General features: G+C 48.0%; 1 protein-coding gene across 1 annotated transcript in view; it reads left to right on the top strand.

Annotated features, from left to right (window-relative positions):
- Window positions 1–22,437, top strand: part of TBC1D22A (TBC1 domain family member 22A) — a 355,202-nt gene that overhangs the window by 208,268 nt on the left and 124,497 nt on the right. Inside the window, exon 10 of the mRNA XM_027595286.2 lies at window positions 10,463–10,538. Coding sequence (XP_027451087.1) covers window positions 10,463–10,538 — 76 coding nt within the window. The remainder of the gene's footprint in view (window positions 1–10,462; window positions 10,539–22,437) is intronic.

Here is a 22,437-nt window from a genome sequence, read left to right as displayed (position 1 = left end):
CCCACCCCCAGCGTGCCAGGGAATTCTCCTTTGTTTTTCTTCTAGAAGCTTTATAATTTTTGTTTTGACTTTTAACTTAATTTTTCTGTGTGGTGTGAGGAAGGCAGAGTGGTTCATTTTTAAAATACAGGTTTCCTAGTTAACATTGCTAGCATCATTTGTCAAAAACAGTTTTTTTTTTTCTTCCAGTGGATTGCTTTGGTCCCTTTTCTGAAAATCAAATGATTATATAAATGTGTGTCTATTTTTGGACATTCTGTTCTGTTCCATTGATCTATTACTGCATCTTTATGCCAGTACATACTGTCTTAATTACTGTAGCTTTTCTCAGAGTCCAGTAGAGAGAGTCCTCCAACTTTGTTCTTTTTAAAGTAAATTGTCATGAGTATTTTTGGTCTTTTACATTTTTTTAAAAGATTTTATTTATTTATTTGAGAGAGAGAGAGAGAGAGATAGCACGAGCAGGGAGGAGAGGGAGAAGCAGGCTCCGCACTGAGCAGGGAACCCGACTCGGGGCTCCATCCCAGGACCCTGGGATCATGACCTGAGCTGAAGGCAGATGCTTAATGGACTGAGCCACCCAGGTGCCCCAGTCCTTTACATTTTTATATAAAATTTATCGTTAGCCATTTTCTACCAGAAAAGCCTTAGAAAAAGTAGTAATAGGAGCTGGGGTTTGAATGGGATTGTGTTGAATCTCTATGTCAGTTTTCCCAGAATTAACAGCATTAACAATACTGAGTTTTTTAATTTAGACATTTTAAATTTATCCTCACAAACACTTTGTAGTTTTCAGTGTATGGGTTTTGTTCAGATGTTGTTAAATTTATTTCTAAATAGTTTGGGTTTTTTGTTGCTATTTTAAATGGTATAGCTTTGTTTGTAAATTTTGTTTTTCAAATTTTACTGCTGATATATACAAATATAATTGATTTTGTAAACCAACATCTTTATCTAGTATTGTTGCATAACAAATTGCTCCAAATTTCTCAACTTAAAGAAACTGTTTTATTATGCTCACAAGATTCTTTCAGTCAGGATTTCGGTCAGGATATGGCATGTATTGCTTATCCGTGTACCACATTGTCTGGAGCCTCAGGTGGGGAGACTTGAAGGTGGGTACACGGTGATGCTTAGGGGCTGGAACTGTCTGAAGTCTCACCGATATATGTGTGAGCTCCTGGTACCTGGGCTCAGGCAGGGCAGAGGTGGGGGTGCTTTGAGACTAGGACAGTGACTGCCGTCTCATGGCCTCTCCCTGTGACTCTCCAGCCTCACAGCATGGTTGCCTTAGGATAGTCAGACTTCTTACATAATAGTGCGAGGCTCCTAGTAAGATTTCCAGTCAACAGAATGTAAGGTGCGTTTTTCATGACAGCCTCTGAAATCACACACAGTATCACTTCTACTGTACTCTTGGTTGAAGCCACAAGTCTTCCCAGATTCAAAGAGAGGGAAATTGGACTCCCATCTCTTGATACAGGAGTGCATGGTCACGTAATAAAAGAGCATGCAGGATTGGAGATACTGTTATGGCCACTTTTGGAAAATGTCATGTGCCTCACCTTTCTGGTGATCTTGCTAAATTCACTGACTAGTTCAGGAGCTTTTCAGTAGATGCCTTAGGAATTATACACAATCATGTCATCTATAAATAAAGAGAGCCTTACCTCTTTCTATACACTTGCATGGCCTTTATTTCCTTTTCTTGACTTATTGCATTGTCAAGATCCTCATGTGCTGAGAGCAGACATTTTTACCTCCTTCCAGATACTGGTGGGGAGGGTGAAGCATTCACATTCTCAACATGAAGTACGGTGGTAGCTGTTGGCTTTTTGTAGATGCCCTTTTTCAGGGTGGTTGCTGACAGTGCAAATTCCACAGTCAAGGAGTCTATGTTTTTAATAAGCACCCTGGTTTATTTTGATAGGTCTTTACATTTGAGGAATACTGGTATATAATGGAATAGCAGGTTGAGGATTGAATTCTTAAGACCTGGTAGAAGAAGACCAGGACGTCACATTATAGTTTGCTTTGCTGAGTCTTTTAAAAAAATTAGGAATTGATACTTTTATCAAATGCCTTTTCTTCTGTTGATATGATCATGTGATTTTTCTTACTTATTCTGTTAATGTAGTGAAGGACCTTAATGAACTTTGATTGTTAGGCTGACCTGCATTTCCGGGAAACTCCACTTTGTCATGAGATACTAGCCTTTTTCTATACTTCTAGATTTTCTTTGGTAGTATGTATGTAAAGATTTTCACCTCTCTGTTCCTGAGGAGTATTGTGTTCTACTTTCTTTTCTTCTAAAGTCTTTTTCTTTTTTAACCTTAGGGAAATGGTGGCCTATAATTTCTGAAAGGGTTTGTGTAAGATTAGTATTACTCTCCCTTAAATATTTGATAGAGTTCAACAGGGAAGCCATCTTGCCCTGGAACTTTCTTTGTGGGAAAGTTTTAAGTATAAATTCAATTTCTGCTCTAAGTAGGGCTCCAGATTTTCTACTTCTCTTGACAGTTTTTTTAAAAAGCTTTAAGAAAAGCTTTGTCAGTTTTTTTTAAAAGCTTTAAAAAAAAGATTTTATTTATTTATTAGAGAGAGAGTGAGAGCACAAGTAGGCAGAGCGGCAGGCAGAGGGAGGGGGGAGAGAGCATGAATGGGGGGGGAGGGCAGAGGGAGAGGGAGAAGCAGGCTCCCCACTGAGCAGGAAGCCCGATTTGGGGCTTGATCCCAGGACTCCAGGATCATGACCTGAGCAGATGCTTAACCGACTAAGCCACCCAGGTGCCACTCTTGTCAGTTTTAATAATTTGTGTCTTTTAAGGAATTTCATCATTTTAAAGAAGTTGTCTAATGTACTGGAATATTGTTGTTCATAATACCCTTTGATTCTTTTAATGTCTGTAGGAACTACAGTGATGTCTTTCCTTCCTAACATTGGTAATTACATTTACCGGTATTTGTTCTGAGATCTGTCATGTGGTCTGTCTTGGTGAATATCTTATGTGTCCTTGGAAGGAATGTATGTTTTGCTTTGTTGGGGGAGGTTTCCATAAATGTTAGTCAGGTCAGGTTGGTTGACAGTGTTAGTCCAGTCTTCTCTGCTTTTACTGATTTTCTGTCTCCTTCTTCTCAGCTCCTGAGTGAGGACTTTTGAAATTTCCAATTATAATGGTTCATTTGTCTCTTTTAGTTTTGTCAGGTCTTGCTTCACATAATCTGAATCTCATTTATTAGATACACACACATAGGATTAGCTTTTAGGTTTTCTTGATGACTTTATATGTTATTTTTATTTGTTGTTGTGAAATATTCCTCATTATTGCTGGTCATATTCCCTGTTCTGGGGTCCAGCTCCTTGGGTATCACTATGGCCACTCCGCCTTCCCTTGGCTTGTCTTGGTGCGTCTTTTTTTCTATCCCTTTGCTTCTAATCTGTTGGTATTTTCTTGTGTAATGTGCGTTTCTTGTAGAGAGCTTATAGTTGGATTTTGCTTTATTTTTTTAAGTATGTTTAGTTCATACACATTCATAGGTTTCCGGTGTAATTATTTGCGTGGCTGGGGCTTCTTAGGCTGCCACCTTGGTATTTATTTTCTGTTCATTTTATCTTTTCTTATTTCCTCTTTTTCTCCTGTATGTTCTTTTGGATGAATTGAGTAATTTTAAAAAATAATGGATTTTATTTTTTAGAGCAGTTTTGGGTGTACAGAAATACTCAGCAGAAAATGTGGTATCTATTATATTCCCTCACCACACCCTGACAGACACAGCTCCTCTTACTAACATCTTGCATCAGTGTGGTGCGTTTGGTGCAGCTGATGAGCCAGTGTTGATCTGTTACTGCTACCCGGAGTCCAGAGTTGATGCGAGGGTTCTCTCTTGGTGTTGCACGTTCTCTGGGTTTGGACAAATGTGTCTCTACCGTTACAGTCGCACAGGGTAGATTCAGTGCCTTAAAAATCCCCTGTGCTCCGCCCATCCATTCTGTCTTCCCCTCAGACCCTTGACAACCCCTGGTAGTGACTGAAAACAGACGTTTAGCATTGTCCCCATTGTCGGAGTGGCTGACAGTGGGAGCCCTGGGTGCCGCATCGGGGCTGGGTGGGAGTACCCATCTTCGCTGCTATCCCGTGACCTGTGTCACCGTGGAAGGTGGGCACTGGGAGGGAGGGTCCAGGTTCTTTAGGTAAAGTGACTCATTTAACAGCCCCCCCCCCGCCCCCCGTGCCTTGTGAAGCGACATTCCTGTCTCACTCACAGATGGGAAGACAGGAGATCAGAGAAATGAAGCTTGCACTAAGAAAGTGAGGCGTTGGCTTGATACATTGTGACAGCACTCCTCCGCCTGAGTGTGGTCCCTGAGAACACGCCGCGGAGCTCTGTCCTTGTCCCTCCCCCTCTTCGCTGAGGCTGTAATGAAGACATTGAGGGTGTAAGTGTAACCAGTGCCTCTAAGCTTGGAGGGACAGCTAATGTGATAGATGACATAATCAAGATTCAGAATGAGTTCAGCTGCCTGAAATGCCACCTGAGAACCAATCAAGTGAACGAGCTAATAGGAATAAATGAAAAGCCCTATGTTCAAGTTCAAAAACCCAACCAGTAATATAGCTCGTTGAAAGCGGTTTGGATAATTTGGGCCACTTGCGTCTTCGGTGGGAGGCTCTCCTCATCATTTGGCCTAGATCAGGGCATCAGTCCAGTAGCTGACTCCCCTGCATCCTCTTTGCTCCACTGTTACTCTGCACCTTGCGGCAGAGGCATCTTCTCCAAATGCAGATCTTGTAAGTGTGGTGGCTCCCCATCCCCATGTCAGCACCTTCATTCCATGGCTCTGCTCTCGTCTTACCCTTCCCTCCCAGATGGTCTCCCAGCCTCATAATGGTCTTCTCCCACCGTACCCCAGCTTCCTCGCTGCCCCTCCAGCTGTCCTGGCCTTCATTGCCCTCCTGGGAGGTGCCCTGCTCTGGGCTGCTGCCAGAGCTCTTCTGCACGCTGCTCCCTTCTTTCTGCATCTCTGCTCAGGCTTCACATCCTCAGCCTGTTCTCCAGGTGAGGCTCCCTGTTCTGTGCCGTGGTAGCAGGAGGGGCTCCCCACATCACAGTGAGCCCTTCTCATGCCCTTGCATGGCCTGCATGATGAACATTTGCTTAACTGGTCTCTCTGTGAACAGAAGGGCTCTGTTGGTTTTTCTCCCCGACTGTGCTGGGGTGCCCAAAGACCAGCCCAAGGTTCAGTGCCTCCCGGGAATCAGTATATGGTTGTACTCAAGGCCGTGATTCCTTCCAGTAGCAGCACGCAAAGCAGAACCAGCCAAGTGGGGAGGCCTGGAGGACAGCAGGGGTAAGGCACCTCCTGTCCTGTCCCGGTGGAGGCACACGGGACACACATCATGTCCCCAGCAGCGAGTCATGACAGCAGGTGTGAAATGTCCACCTGGGAGCTCGTTAGAAACTCTGTGCCTGGGTTCTATGGTGAGCTCGTCACCTTGACGCCCTCTGCCTGGCACTTTCCAAAATTCTAGACTCCCAGAAGGAATGCAGTTCAGCATAAGCTACACTGTCAGTTGAGGTCAGTGAAGCATTCTTGTTTGTTCGGGAATGATGGGAATGCTCCTGAACTCTCGGATCTCTGGCACCAGCCAGGGGAGGGCTGGCCTTGCACATGAGCCTGTCTGAGGACAGCAGTCCCAGGCCTGCGCTTCTGTGTGCTGTCTCTGCCAGGACTCAGCAAGTCACGTGGCCCACGGGAGGATGCAAAAGTGGTTCTTGGGGAGATGAAGCAGCTCACAGTCCGACCCTGTTCTGGACGCTGCATTACTTGCAGTAGCCGGGGTGACATCCTGACAGGTGACATGGAGTGCAGTCGCGGCAGCAGGTGCTTGCCCTCTGACCTCTGCACTGCCAGGGCCCCCGTGGGGTACTTTGTCCAGGGCTGTGTCTGGGGCCTGGGGGCACCTGCAAGAGGTGATGGACACAGAGGTCTTTCAGGCCATTGTTTGCGAAAGGGACTTGCTGAGCTGTTCCAGAGGCAGGTCCTGCAGGGCACAGAGAGGGGCTCCTGTGGTTTCAGCGTAGGAAAGAAGCCATGTTCCAGGGAGAGAGGCCAGACGGCGTGTCTCTGGTCGGGGCGCGGGGGCGGTGCTCAGCCCCTTGTCACAGGTGCTTCCAGAGCTACATGCTGTGGCAGGTGGGGGCTGTGGGGCCTTCCAGCTCAGCCCCTGTGAATTTAATTTTCAGCTCGTCTCTGCCATGGTCCTTCAGAAAATGTTATTCTCCTTGTCTCCCGAAGAGCCCAGAAAGTGCTATTTGTTTTTGCCGAAGTGTGAGGTGGGATGGCAACAGATGTAACGCAGGCCGTGGGCGCGTGCTTCGGTTTTCTGTGAATACAGACTTTACCTTGCGTAAAACATTCCCCAAAAGGTCACTGTATCACTGTATTCCTCAGACCATTCTTTCTCTGACTTGTACGTTTCGAAGAGTGTATTCTTTCTTAAAGATGTAAAATCAAATCTCAATTAAAAAGGATATGAATGTTTACTTTTTGTGAGGGGGGTGACATTATTACTGTTAATATTTCCATGAGTGTAGGTTTCTGTGCCCATTCACAGCTTTGTGTAGCAGGCGATTTTGTGCCAGGTGTGTGTGCAGGTGCATGTTTGGATGGGGTGCTGGGGGTGATGGCCCAGAGGTACATCTGGTATCCTGGCCTTGGGCGGGCAGAACCTGTGAGAGGTGCTGTGCTGGCAGGATCTTGCTGGGCCACAGATACCCCCCCCCCCCCCGCAGGAGGGCCTGAGTACCCCGTGTCTCCCAGAGAGGCTGTTGCTGGGGCCACAGAATGTTCTTTTCCCCTTACACCTTCTCAGTCAGCCTCTGGCTCTGGAAGGTCCTTGGTGTGCCCTTCAAAGGCTTCCTGGACACTGAGCAGGGCCACCCACAGCCTGGGCTCCCTCAGCTGACCGCTGGGCTCTGCCCTCTGAGACCCATCTTGTCATCTGGGTTGGAGCCCGTTTGAAGGTCGATCTTCTCTGCCTGGGACCCAGGTCCAGAATGCCAAGGCCACAGCCCATCCATCAGTCTCTTCTGGTCCTTTCAAAACATAGTTTTATTTTTTTAAATTTTAAATTTTAAAGGCTCCCAGGTTTTTAGCTTTTCTCATTGTTTGGATTTCCAAGAAAACCTATCTTCCCTACCTGAGTTTTGAACAAACTGAGAAATAAAACAAAATAGTGGCAGATGGAGACCGAAGAATAACTTTTATTTTTTCTAAATGAGAATCTTGAAAGCCTATCTTAGTGCGAGAGCCAAATAAACTGGCTGACCGAATCCCAGGATTACTCGGGCTTACCTACCCCATCAGAGCCATCGCTGGGCCAGAGCCAGGCCACCCTCATGTGCAGCAGAGCCTTCTAGGGGAAGCAGCCTGCCTGGGGACTCAGCTGGCTCTGACAGGTGGAAGGAGGGCTGAGCCCACAGCCTGTCTATTCTGCCGGCTTTAGCAATTGATAAGTTGCCTTCTTGTGGCAAGTATTGTGGGGATAGAGAAGGTCCAGGAGTGGTGCTAGCTGAATCCCCCTGGAGAGGGAGAGGAGGAGATCCATAGCCCATCAGGATGGACCAGCTCCCAGTGAAGCCCTCGCCCCTTTGTTCTCCTGGGACCACGGGGGGGCAGGGTATTACAGTGTACCTTTGATGGCTCTGGAATTTGTCAGAACTGAACATCAATTAAGTAATCTGCAAGGCCTTCGCCCAAGGCTGCAGAATCAGTCTGCAATGTATTCCCCATCCTGAATTATATTCAGGTATATTGTTCAACCTAGCTCAACGGAAATTCTGCTGTGAGGTTAAGTGATAATGTAAACGAGGCGGTACGTTCCATATTTGAATATAAACCTCCTCTGTTAACCAATTTCCAAGGAGAAATTAAGTCTCAGAGGCTAACCCTTGCAAGCTCAAGTCCAAAACCCAAATTTCTTGCCCTGTTAAAGTTCAGATACGTTAAAGCTTACAGTGTGTCCTTAATGGACGCACACGGCTCCGTTCAGCCTTGAAGTCCCGCCCATTAGATGCGCGTCCCTGACTCCCTTCTCCAGAGCTCGGGATGTAGCAGGACCTGCAGGCCTGTCACCAGGTCCAGGAGACGGTCACGCCAGGCCCCCTTGACGCCAACCCGGGAGCGCTATCCTTTGTGCCTTGGCATTGCTCCGGGTGAGGTGGGTGCACACCACCCTTCTTGGTTTGGCGCGGGCAGAGACGCCATGGTTTGGAGCCCAGAGCCTGTTACCCAGATCGGCCAGCGAGAGGGCAGGGCTGACTGTCCGTTTTCCGCGTCTGTGGAAATTCCTCGATGCCGGTAGGAGACTTTAGTTCTGCGTCCTGGTGGCGGCCACTCTGGCTCTGGCTGCCATGTGGGCATGTGCGGTGGCGAGTGCGCGTGTGCGCGGTGAATGCAGAGCTGACGGGGCCGGGGCCGGGGCTGGGGCCAAGGATCCCCCCACCTGAGCCTCCCAAGCTGCTCCACGCTGAGCATTTCACCTGAAAAGCCCCCTCGCAGATTCTGGAGCTGGCCGCACTGGGTGCTGTGGCCACGACCCCGGGGTTGCCCGTGGGCTGCCCCCTGTGCGGCCAGCTGCTCGGTCCCCTTCAGGTTTGGACTCTGGGTTTTGTGGGCACAGCCCCTCACTCACAGGGGGTGTCTGCGCGGTTGACTCTCTGGGGTTGTTTGTGTCCAGCCTGGACTTGCCCTCCACTTCCCTCCTGGGCCCTGAATGCAGGCCGAGATGTGGGGCGGCTGCCTAGGAGCCATCCCCGCCCGAATGATGGCCTCCCCTCCCCCCCCCCCCCCAGTGCCCCGTGGCGTGTGGCACAGCAGGAGTGCTCCCCACTGTCCACAAGGCCACAGTGACCGCCTGGTGGGCTGCAGTTGCCCATGTCACCCACACCTTCCAGAGGCCAGGGGTCTCGCTGTCCTGGGCGTGGCTTGTGCGGCCTGCCTGGTGTCGCTCCCTGAGGATGAGCCACTCTGTCCCAGAGCTGGCCCAGCATGAGCCCATGTGAGCTGCTGGGGCCAAGGCCTGTGTGTTCACCAGAGTCCAGGGATCTGCAGGGTTGGCATTGGGGTCTTAATTGCTCTAGATTCTCTTCTCGTCCTTTTATCTTAGTGCATCCTGGGGGCCGCAGTGAAGAGCATCCCCCGAGCCTCCTGTATTCATTTCCTGGGGGTGCTGTAACAAATCACTACAGGTTTAGTGGCTGAAAACAACACAGATTATGTATTACTTTGTGGTTCTGGAGGCCAGGCTTCTGATGTGGCTCTTGTGGGCCTGACTCAGGTGTGGGCCCAAGGCTCCAGGGAGATCTCACAACCTGCCCTTTTTCCAGCCCGCGTCCTTTGCTTTGTGGCCCCTTCCTCCATCTTCAACACTGCTGCGGCAGGTCGAGTCCTTCTCATGCTCCTGGGGACTTGTCAGGACCCCGGGACTGTGGTGGGCCCTCAGCTAGTCCAGATAATTCCCTTTGGTCAGTGGATTGACACCTTTGTGCCCTTTGGCAGCCTCTGGGCTTAGGCCGTAGACCTCTCTGGGGCTGTCTCTGCCTTTCATGTGTGCCTTCGAAGCCCAGCGGCCCTTCTGAAGATGACGGAGACTGGCTGAGCCCTCCCCCCCCATTCCTCGGCACCTCTGGTAGTCTTGGGCCCTCTAGCATGGTCCCCTGACCTGCGCTCCTGTACACCTCGGAGCAGACCTAGAAGGCAGCATGATTGTCACGGTGTAGTAGACGCGACCAACGGGAGCCGAGAGGTGATGTTGCTTACCGAGGCTGCGCAGCTCCTGAGTAGAGAGCAGGGCTCCTTCTCCAGGCCTGTTTGACCGAGGACTCATCCCGCTTGATGCCCACACTGGGTTTCCTGTCTCAGTTTATCGACTCCACCTGGGTTCACCGAGAGTGGTCACACGCTCACTTTCCTTGTGCAGCGGCTGTGTCAGTGGACTGCGGGAAGGACGCAGGCGCCGAGAGCACCGGCCCAGGTGTCGTTCCGCCGCCACTTTTCTGGCACTGGCGAGTCTGGCACCGGAGAGTGCCCGCTACCCCTACCTGGGTGGCGGCCAGGCAGCTGCTTCCGGCACACACTTCTCAAGGAGCTGTCTGTGCCCATGCCCCGTTTGTTTCATGTAAATGTAAATATCTGCATTTACATAAAAAGATGCTCCGGTAGATGCTCCCCAAGGCGGGTGTGCTCGCCCTCTGACATTGGGAAGGGCCGGACCTGACCCCAGGTGGGATCCTGCTGCGGGTCGGCCGTTGTGACAGGGCCTGACGCCATGCGCATGAATCAGGTGGTGACTTTGTTCCGCTGTGAAACTGTTCACCTTTGTTCCGACTTTCTTTTTCTCCTTTGGAAGGTGTGTTTTATTTTCTGTGCATATGATATTTGTTGTTATTTTTCCCTTAGGACAACTATACCTTTGCCCAGCCTGGGATTCAAATGAAGGTGAAGATGTTGGAAGAGCTCGTGAGCCGGATTGACGGTAAGCCTGCTTCCTGAGCACCTATCTCCCTGAGGGCCCGGGAGGAGGTGGTGGGAGGCTTGGGACTGGCCCTCACCCTGCAAGGTGCTGTCCTCACTGAGCCTGGGGCTCTTGGCTCCACGGGGCAGGGCCGGGCATTCTTCTGGGGCAGGAGCCTCTCCCCTTCGTTTTTATTAAGGCAACATAATCAGAATTCAGTGCATGCACTTTGCAGGGAGGAATGAGTGTGCACAGAAGCAGGCAGCTCTCACTCCTTATTAAGCCCGATGATTGTCATAATCTGGGCGACAGCATGGTTGTTTATGGCTGTCCTTTGGCACTCTGTTCCCTGCCTTTGTGCATCATTTTGCTGTCAAGGATGCTGGTGTAATTTCTCCATGGAATCCAATTAATTACCAAGTCTGGAAATAACATCTTTAATATTATAGAAAAATTATAGTGTGTGCTCGGCCATTTTAGATTATGCTTTTATATTTAAGTGGAGGCTTTGAAATACTTTTTACCATCATTCTTAAAATAATTTCCCCTATGATGTGCTGACTGTCATATTGCAATAGCAGAGTTTAATTAAATGAAAGTTGGGAGATAATGCCTGCCCATTCCAAGCATATTCTCCTGATAGTTTGTTACATTAATGAACAGAGCATTAACAAAGTGATACCAAGCAGAACCAGGTGTAGATTTGTGGCGCCAGCCGGTCAGTGATGAGGTACAAAGAGAAAGGCTCTTTCATAAAGAGCCTTATGTGAGCTCTGCAGGTGATTTTGCTGAGTGTACAGAGAAATTGTACTTTGCTTCAAATGTAGACGCAGGGGTGTGCCTTCCAGCACTGCTTCCACGTCCCTGTGCATTGCTTCCCCCCCTTGCCGTACTGTTAGCGGCAGCAAACTGTAACGGTCATAATCTCCCCAGAAAGACACTTGGTTTGGGGAACTGTCGAAAGACATTATAAAATGGAGTCATACAAATTATAAACTCCATTTTGTTCCTTGATTGAATCTGATTTTCGGCTATGTATCTATCTAATGGTTATTACCTCATTTCCATACGGTGAAGTTTTTCACGGTTCTTCCAATAATACTTGATTTGATTCAGTATATTCAGCTGCTTTCCAACCTGTCTACTCAAAATACGGTTTCCTGCTTGTGTAACTGCGTTTATTCTTAACTTCACAGTGCGATCTCTGGGAGATGGCTGGGTTTTCCCCACTAGCAAGTTCACAACTGGCCCCCGTCTCAGTTAGTTCTTTGAAATATGATTTGCCATAGATGTGAATTTCACTTCCCAACTTCTTCGCTTCCCCTTGTGTCCCTTAGAAGGCATGTTTTTCTGTTTTCGTGGAGTTTAGGAAGTAGAGGTTAGTGCTCATTTGTACCAGTGCTGCAGTTTGGGGAAATACTTGAATTGATTTTCTCTGGTTCTGTGGTTTAGAAAGAAGCACATTGCAGCTTTGCTGGATGATGGTTTAAAAGAGCAGCAACAACGACCAAAGGAATCCCAGCTCTAATGTACTTTTTTGTAAATCACATTTTTCAGTGCAATTTCTGAGGCGGGTACTTCCGGCCTGCAGTTCTTGGCTTAAAGGATCCGTTCTTCACAACAGAGAAGCTTCTTTTATGTAATATATATGTAAAATATGTGAACGCTGTAGCCAGTTTGTAGCTGTTTTTCTAGTGAGACCTACATACCAGGCTTTCCAAGCAGGAAGTACACACAGTGGATGGGGTTTGGGCTCTCTGGCTGGTGGGCACCGGGGCCCCTTGTGAGCCCCTCAGGAGAGGCACCTGCAGGCCTCACCCATGTGAAGTCCACCCTCCCCCCATTTCATCACTCACCTGTTAGAGAAATTGTGGACCAGGAACTTTTGCAGGGACTATAAAGATTTTATTTTATTTTATTTTATTTTTTTTTTAAAGATTTTATTTATTTGAGAGAAAGAATGAGAGAGAGAGAGAGCACATGAGAGGGGAGAAGGTCAGAGGGAGAAGCAGACTCCCTGCCGAGCAGGGAGCCCGATGCGGGACTCGATCCCGGGACTCCAGGATCATGACCTGAGCCGAAGGCAGTGGCTTAACCAACTGAGCCACCCAGGCGCCCAACTATAAAGATTTTATTAAGGGCAGGATATGCTAAGAAGAAAAATTGCTTAAAAAAAAAAAACAACCCACTGCCTCCTTGCTGCATTTTAGGGGAAGGACAGCATTTATTTTAGAGCTTTTTGGCATTTTGGTGAAGGAACACACCTTCGTGGGCTTGTTGATTAAGAAAGGTGAAGTTGATTACATGAATAAAACTGGAAAATTCACAGATATGGGGAGATTAGACAGCATGCTGCTGAACAACCAAAGGGTCAAAGAAGAAATCAAAAGAGATATCAAAAAATACCTTGAGGCAAATGAAAATGGAAAAGTGACATACCAAAATTTAGTGGGTGCAGCAAAAGTAGTTCTAAGAGGGAAGTTTATACAATAAATGCTTACCTCAAAAAACGAGAAAAGTCTTAAATAAACAACCTAACTTTACATCTCAAGGAACTAGAAAAAAAACAATGAAGCCCAAAGCTAGTAGAAGGAGGAAGGTAACAGATTAGAGCAGAAATAAATGGCATAGGCAGATATTAGAAAAGATCAATGGAACGAAGAGCTGATTCTTTGAGAAGTAAACAAAGTTGACAAACCTTTTGTGAGACTCACCAGAAAAGAGGAAGACTCAAATTAAGATTAGAAATGAAAAAGGAGATGTACAGCTGATACCAGGGAATACAAAGAGTTATCAAAGACGACTATGAACAATAATGTGCCAACAAATCAGACAACCTGGAAGAAATGGATAAATTTTGATTACCCACCAGCCAAGACTGAATCATGATGAATTAGAAAATCTGAACATCAGACCCATTTCTAGCAGGGAGACCGAATCAGTAATTGAAAGTCTCCCAACAAACAAATGTCTAGGACCAGGTAGCCTCACTGGTGAGTTCTACCAAACGTTCAAGGAAGGATTAATACCAATCCTTCTCAAACCTTTCCAAAAAAATAGAAGATGGAGGGACTCTTCTGAACACATCATGTGAGGCCAGCATTACTGTGATACTCAAACCAGACAAGGATGCCAGACAAAAAAATTACAGGCCCGTATCGTTGATGAACATTGGTGCAGAAATCCTGAACGAAATTGTAGCAAATTGAATTCAACAATATATTAAAAAGATCACACACTATGACCACGTTGGGTTTATTCCAGGGGTGCAGATATGGTTTGCAAATATGACAGCAATCAGTGTGGTCTACCACATTAACAAAATGAAGGATAAAAATTACAGGATCATCTCAATCGATGTAGAAAAAGCATTTGATAAAATTCAACATCTATTTATGATAAAAACTTTTAACAGAATATAGGCGTAGAAGGAACATACCTCAGCACAATAAAGGCCATCTGTGACAAGCCAATAGCTAACATTATACTCAACTATGAAAAGCTGAAAGCTTTTCCTTTAAGATCAGGAACAAGACAAGGATGTCTACTCTCACCACTTTTTTTTCAACACAGTATTGAAAATCCTAGCCAGAGTAATTAGGCAAGAAAAAGAAAGGACATCCACATTGGAGAAGAAGAAAAATTGTCACTATTTGCAGATAAGATGATATTATGTATTGAAAATCCCGACTCCATCAAAAAACCTCTTAGAATTAATAAATGAGCTTAGTAAAGTTGCAGGATACAAAATCAGTGCACAGAAATCTGTTGTTTCTTTACACTAATAACCATCAGAAAGAGATATTTACAATTGCAACCAAAAGAATAAAATACTTAGTAATAAATTTAACGAGATCAAAGACCTGTATATCGAGAACTGTAAAACATTAATGAAAGAAGTTAAAGAAGATACAAATAAATGGAAAGATATTTGGTGTTCATAGATTGGAAGAATTAATATTGCTAAAATGATCATACTATCCACAGCAATCTACAGATTCACTGCAATCCCTATCAAAATTCTAACGGTGTTTTTCAGAGAAATTGAACAAAGAATTCTAAAATATGTACAGAAGCACAAAAGACCCCAAATAGAGAATGCCATCATGAGAAAGAAGAATAAAGCTGGGGGCATCATGAGCCTCGATTTCAAACTGTATTACAAAAGCTATAGTAATTAAAACAGTATGGTATTGGCATAAAATCAGACACATAGACCAATGAAATAGAATAGAGAGCCCAGAAATAACCCCACACATATATGGTCAAATAATTTACAACAAAGGAGCCAAGAATATACAATGAGGAAAGAACAGTCTCTTCAGTAAATGGTGTTTGGAAAATTTATACAAAAGAATGAAACTGGACTGATATCTTACACCATACACAGAATTAACTCAAAATGGATTCAAGACTTGAATGTACAACCTGAAACCTTAAAACCCATACAAATAAACACAGGCTCATTGGCATAGGTCCTGGCTATGGTTTTTTTATCTCTTGCCAAAAACAAAAGCAACAAAACCAAGAATAAAACAGTTGGGATTACATCATACTGAAATGCTTCTGCACAGCAAAGGAAACCATGAACAAAATGAAAAGGCAGACCACTGAATGTGAGAAGATAATCACAAATCACATTGATAAGGGGCTAATATCCAAAACATATAAAAAACTCCTATAACTCAAGAGCAAAAAAAAAAAAAAAACTGATTAAAAAATGGGCAGAAGATCTGAAGAGACATTTTTCCGAGGAAGACATACAGATGGCCAACAGACACATGGAGAGATGCTCTGTGTCATTAATCTTTGGGGAAATGCAAATCAAAATGACAATGAGCTAGAACATCTTACCTGTTATTAGAATGGCTATTCTGGAGGAGGGAGCCCCTGTGCACTGTAGGGATGGTAGGAATGCAGGCTGGTGCGGCCACTAACAGAATGGAGGTTTCTCAAAAAATTAAAAATAGAATCACTATATGATTCAGCAATTTCACTTCAGTGTATTTATCTGAACAAAATGAAAAAGCTAATACGAAGAAATACCTGCACCCTCATGTTAATGCAGTATTATTTACAATAGCCAAGATACGGAAACAACCTAAGAGTCCATGGACAGAGGAACAGATGAAGAAATTGTAGTGTACACACACGTCCAGGAATGTTACCCAGCCATAAGAAAGGAAATCCTGCTGTTTGCAGCAACATGGATGGACCTCAAGAGCATTATGCTAAGGGAAATAAGTCAGTCAGAGAGAGACAAATTCTGTATGATCTCTCTTACATGTGCAGTCCTAAAAAGAAAAAAGACAACACTGAAAAGCCAGCTCATAGATTCAAGGAATGTATTGGTGGTTGCAAGAGGTGGGGGCTGGGCGGGCGTGGGTGGGAGAAATGGGGGAACTTTTTTTTTAATAGTTTAAATACATTGACAAAAGTTAAAAGAGCAAAGAAAGGGAAGGTTTTATGGGGATGGCCCAGAAGGGACTAGTGTAGAGAAGAGCCGAATGGCTCTGTGAAGTAAAGCTAAAAGAAGCCTGGGGTGCTACCAGCTGTGTTGGGAAGAACAGGCTGGCGAGGTGGAGGGGGGCAGAGGTCTCGGGGCGCAGAGGGACGCGTGCTGAGGAGGGGAGGGGACGACCGGAAGGGAGACAGCGTCACCGTCTTTTGTAGTGGGGAGGATTGACTAACGGACGTCTCTAAAGGGCTGTTCAAGTGGTTTTCTATTTTGAGTAGTGTGCCCCCTCTCTGCTACCCTTAAACCCCTCGTGAAAGTGTGTTATGGCGACAGGACGGGGCCCTGCCTGAGGAGAGACGGGCATGTGTAGTGGAGCCAAGCAGAGTGGAAGGTAGCAGCCCGAGAGGCTGTGTGCTGGGCGGGGGTAGTGCTGTGTCTCAGGGGAGCCGAGGTGGCTTCCCCTGTGGTGTGTGGGGCACAAGCGGTAGGACTTCCCTCAGAGTCAGAGGTGAAGACTTGAGCCGCTTAGCTTGGAATGGAGGACAAAGGTGAGAGTGGACGAGCCCAGCACTAAAGTGCTGTTCTTCTGAGGGCATCTGCTCATCTGGAAAAAATATCCCTTCATGAGTTGTTGTTTTGACAGTCTCCTGGAGCGAATGGGTCGCTCTGCCCCGGACAGAGAATGTGAGAAATGCCCATAACCTTCCTGGGACCGAGCGCCGTGACCATCAGGGAAACACTGGAACGGGACAGCCCTCATGCCGTCTTGTCCTCCTGGTTTATGTCACCTGGGAGGGCCGTTTATGTCACCGAAGTACAGGGCTTCTCTGCTGGAGCACTCACAGTGCGTGGGAGAAGCCAAGCAAGATCTGTTCTGGAGGAAGTCGCCAGAACTGACGTTTCTACAAATATGTGCATTTTTCAAATAAAATGATCTGCACATAGTCAAAGCTTATCAACCATTCGAAACTCCTTCAGTAGACCAAACAGAAGCGACAGATATTAGAAACTGGCCCACAAAATGTTGTGCTCTTGTAATTCTTAGGCACATACCATGAAACCATTATCCTTAACTCTGTATGAAGGGATAAAAACAGATAATCCTGAATATTATATGTCTGTATAATTTTATATATTTGTATAATTTTACAGAAAAGATTTGAAAAAATGGCTAGGATTTCTGGATTTGAACACTATGATAACCAAATTAAAAACGTGGTGGTTAGACACAGTACAGAGAACATGAGTGACCTGGAAGACGGTTGGAAGGAAAGAGCCGTAATAAAACCTGGAGAGTGAGAATGTGGAAAAGAAGGTAGGAGATCCAGGGGCTGGTCCGGAGGCCTGACGTGCGTGTGTTTCGAGTCACAGGAGGAGAAGAGAGAGGATGAGTGAGAATTTGGAGAAACAATAATGGAGATGTTCTCCAAAAGTCCCGAAATGTACCGCCTCACAGATTTAAGAGACCAGTGGGTCCAGAGGAGAATTACTAACGGGGAAAACTGTATGTGAGCAGCACATCCTTGTGAAGTTTAATTACACTACAGACGAAGTCTTAAAGCAGCTGGAGGAAAAGATTATTTTCTAAGAACAGCTATTTGAGAACTGATGTCTCAACAAAAATATGAGAAGGTGTCCTCAACATGCTGCAAGAATATACCTCGCTGTAGGGCCTACATCCAGCAAGAATGCCTGTCTGGAATGAACTCGGAATTGCACGAGGCCACCTAAATATGCATTGTTTGCCTTCCCTCTAAGAAAGTGTGCACGTCAAGAAGGGAAGCAAATAAAAGCACATACAGCCTACTCTTGCAGCGTAAGTAGGGACAGTAATTACTACAAATCCAAATCCTCTGTAAGTAGGCAAATCAACATCCATCCCCAGCCTGTGGGGAGGGCCAGGTGCAAAAAGTCTATGGAAAAGGGAAGTGTTATACGGGTATTTAAGGAGGAGTAGAACCAGATAGAACCACCCCAGGAAGAAAAAATCCCGCCCGGAATGGGAAAAGACTGACAGCAGGTCTGTGGTCTGGTGGATCAGAGCACAGGCTCCTGGGAAACCAGAAAGGATTTGGGATTTCCTGGGTGAGTGGCCACGAAGACCTTAGCAGACACCCATTTCTAACAGTTACTTGTACTATTCGAGCTGAATTCTTGGTCACAGTTTTTTCGGCAGTGTGTGTTCCCTTACGGATAGGGACTTCCGCCAAACAGTCCTTTATTTTGGCCCTGGAGTGCAGTAAGCAGCATCCCGAGCGAATGAGTTCCTGCCATGGCCAGTCAGCCTCCAGCGGCCCCCTCCCCACCGAGGGACCTGGGGTGTTTCCTTGGGGCCATCCAGGTGCAAGTGGGAGGGGAGACTGAAGGATTAAGTCTGGGCGCCAGCAGACCGGGGGCAGGCAAGAGAGCTGATTCGACAGGGGTGACGGCAGTGCATGGAGCGGGGTGGATCTCAGCATAGGGAGCCTGTCATTTATTCAAAAAACAACCTCGGGCTGTTTAAATTTTGCTCATACATTTATTGGATTTCTTAATCTACCAGATGTTGTTTCTTCTTCAATCTCGGGGAGAAATAGATCACACCCGGTGTTTGGTGTGGCTCACTGTCCTCTAGCGTGCCGGAGTGGCCTCTTGAGTTCTCTGTCCCTCGCTCGGTGGCCAGACTCTTTCTGGGAGGGGCTGTGCATGGAGCCGTGGTTCACAGAAATCCATAGCAGCATCAGTGGGTTCTCTGCAACCACCGGGTGACCGTGGGTACACGGAACAGAGGCCCCTGATTGTCCTGGGTGTGGCCCGGAAACTCTCTGCCCTCTGCCGCGGGCCTCTGTGCTCGCACGCGCCAGGAGCTGCAGTGGGCCTGTGGGGGCTTCTGGTGTGCTGGCCCTCCGCAGCTTCAGTGGAGGCTGGAATGTTCTCTGCAGAGCCTGGAGGACCCGCGAGCACAGGTGTGTGTGTGCACAGGTGTGCTGGGCGAGCAGGTCTGCCTGCACCAGACAGTAGGGGATGATGATTGGGATGGTTTTGCAAGTTGGATGCTGTGCTGATTTTCCCCACGTCCCTCTACTCTAGCAGTGCCCCTCTGCCCCCACCCCCAGGATTGGTGGTGTCTCCCCTTCCGCTTCTCCTCGGTTGGCCACCATCCATTCTTGCCAGACTCTGGCACACACTGTCGTGTCCTCTGCTTCTTCGGGACTGCTTAGAGCTGAGCTCTCGGGCATGGTGCAGGAGCACAGACCCTGGCACTGGAAATGCATCGAACACACACATCGACCAAACCCTGAATGGCGGAGTGTGGAAATCCATGTGGGGCGGAGGCCGGATATATCACTGGTACGGTCACAGGAGGCTCGGTGAGGGCCGGGAGCGGACAGCTGGCGAGTCTCCGCAGCTTTAGCAGCAGGCGTGTCCCTCGTGGCTTGGCTGGGGACTCTGTTCTGTGCAGTTCTCACTTTGGGACTCAGGCTGAGGGAGCTGCCGCGCTCAGGAGTATCCTTGCCTGGATCCTGTGATGGAAGGAAGAGGGTTTTGGGGAGTCCTTACAGGCTTTTAACGCTTCCAACAGAAAGTGGTTCCTAAAACTCTGCTGCTCTTCATTGGCCAAACCAAGTCATGTGCTGTGGCCAAAGTCAGGAGCAGAGAGGTCGCCTGCCCCCCCGCCCCCCGGGGCCCGCGGAGAGCCCGGTGCATCGGTGGACGGCGCTGGGCTTGCTGATCACAGCAGAGAGATGAGAGCACAGAGCGTGTGCTCTCACTATTTCTGGTAGTTGTCAGTCTGTTTCCTACTTACTGAGTGATTTTCGTAGGTAAAATCCCAAGTTCCCACCAACGATTTAGTCATTTAGTGCTGTGATAACAAGCAGAGATGAACACTCCTCAGCCTGGGAGAAGGTCAAGTCTAAAGCACCTACGGGAGTGTTGCACATCACTCCTAGAATGCTTACGCCTGTGAAAAATTTCACAGTGTTGCAGCACAACCAAACGATACCCCTTATACGTTTATTGCCCTTGCATCTGCTACATCTGACGTTAGCCTGCAAGAGCCCGTGACGCCCCACGGCCCCCGTGTGCAGCTCTGGGGCCCTTCCAGTGAGAGCCTCTGTGACGGAACCTCGGCAGCTTTTCTGGCATAAGAGGACATAAATGAAATACTTGCCACGTTTTTTGTTTAAAAACAGAATGGAGATCCTCTTTCAGTATTAAAAAGGAGTATTTGAAGATATACAGCCTTAGCAGGCAGATAAATGGGGTTATGTCTGTGCTTGGTTTTTTCAGAAGACTTCAAGTCCGATCGTAAGACATCGCTTCAGAGATTAGCGTCCCATGGGGGGTAAAATGGGCACAAAAAGGGGAGCCAGGGGATTGTTCCTGGTGATGGGGCGGCTTCAGGACAGAGACAGGCCTGTCATCCGCCCCCACGAGGGCCCAGAACTGCTTGATGTCCCCTGGGCCCGGGGTCTGCTTGGCTCTGCTCTGAAGTTCCCAGAGATCATAAACCCAGGAGGCCCCGGCTGGCCAGGAGGAGGAGAGAAACCTGGTCATCAATCAGCCAGGCTGAGCCAAGAGCTTCTGTGGATGGATTTCCATCTTCAGCGTTGAGCCTGACTCCAGGCTGCTTGGGGAGGCCAGAGCCGAGCGCCAGAAGTGTCTGCTGTCGGAGTCCTAATCCAGACCTCGCCTTCTCTACTTCCATGAGGAATAGGGATAAATCCTTCTTCCTGCCTGGTCTTAGCAGTGCCAGCTTTAGCAAGTGAGAGTAAGGAGCACCCAGTTAGATTTAAATTTCACATAAATCATTAATTTTTTAGCATAAGTATGACACATACTGAAATTCAGATTTCACTGGGCCTCTGGCAGTTCTGTGCAGCTGAGCCCAGTGGGGGTCCAGGTCAGACTCAGACCCCCTTAAGCTGCAGGCTGCCTCTGCTTCTGGGGTTGCAGGTGGCGGTGAAAATCTGCCTCCGTGTAGTGGGCTACTTGGAATTTAAGAGTATGTGCGTGTGCACGTGCCCACACATACTCTCTTCCAGCCTCCACCCCACATTTTACATGTGGTTCCTTTTATTGACGTGGTTACTGTGTCTGAAGCCAGTTACTTTTCCATTTTCCTGTGGCGCCTATTGATGCTCGTCACACATTCCTGTTGCCCAACGTGTCAGAGGAGGGGCCGCCTGTGTCCTTGGGGTTGGGGGGCTGGGGTCTTGTTCGTGGCCAAGGGCTTCAGTTGAGCCATACGCCAGCCAAACTTATTTGCCTTCAGTGCAGTCAGGGTGGTGAGGCTGGTCACCGAGCATGTTTTCATGGGAGCTCACTCTTCTTCATTAGTTTTGACCAGACTCTGACTTACTAATTATGGTTCTCTGAAAGGCTGATCTGGGAGCCCTTGACCGCCCTGGTGAGTGCATTCACGGTCATGCAGAGCCTGACTGCCCTGTGCGTGGTTGGGTTTTTCTTTGCAGTGACCGTGGGCGGGACCTTTGGAGATCTGCCCTGTGTCGGTCAGGTGCAGGAGCTCAGCCGTGATGGCCGGCCCATGGCGGCACAGGACAGGTGCCTTGTTGACCCGAGCCAGGCAGTCTCAGTCTCCCTTTCTGCCTTCAGGGGCTTAATCGGATTCACATTTTCTTTCTCTCTGGTCCACTGTCCACACTGATGCAAGGTTCTGCCGGGAACAGCAGTGGGGCCTCCGGGCCCTTCTCAGGTGGACCCGGCCCTCCTCCCCCTCCAGCAGCCCTAGGCCGACACACCCTGGCTGTTCGCTTTCCATCCAGCAGGACTTGTGATCCCAGCTTTTGCTCTGGTCCTTGTGCTTGTTGTTTTCCGGGCCTGAAACGTCTTTCACCTCCTGCGGCTTCCTTCCCTGGCGGCCAGGTATTCTGGTGCTTGCTCTGAGCACCCCAGGTGCAGGCGGTGCTTGTAGGAGACGGGAAGAGTTTGCTGCCTCCGGGGGAGGGTAGCCAGTGTGGAGTGAGTGTCTGACGGGACTTGGCCTCAGGGAGCTGAGACTTGGGGAGGTAACCTGCATACCAGGAGCAGGAGATGGTGAAATGCAGCCTGGGAAGCACTTTGTGAATCCTGCACTCCATGACTCCGTGTGCCTGCCGTGGAGGGGAGTCTGCAGGAGGCCCCTCCTTGGGTTAGAGCCAAGAAGGTGCTGTTGACAGTCCCAGGAGGTTGTCACACCAAACCGAGGCCCAGCGCAGGCCCAAAGCTTCTGGGTCTTACAGCGGTTTCTTCCGCGATGGCTTTTAGGTTTTGGTCCGTCACTGAGTACTTCTGACATGTGTCACGGTGTGCCACCAGCAGCCCACTGCACACAAGGCATTCCTTGGGGCCTGGGACATGTGTCCAAAACTCTCCGCAAGGTGTTTGTGGTGTGGTGGCATGGGGGTTGCATACAAGTGCAAAGGTGACTATTCCCAGTGGCAGTGACCGAGTGTCACTAAAGGACAGGCATGTTGTGTG

The sequence above is a fragment of the Zalophus californianus genome, chromosome 9 (genome assembly GCF_009762305.2).
Source record: "Zalophus californianus isolate mZalCal1 chromosome 9, mZalCal1.pri.v2, whole genome shotgun sequence".
Lineage (NCBI taxonomy): Eukaryota > Metazoa > Chordata > Mammalia > Carnivora > Otariidae > Zalophus > Zalophus californianus.
Note: the sequence above shows the minus strand (reverse complement) of the source record. Positions and strands in the feature narration are given on the sequence as shown.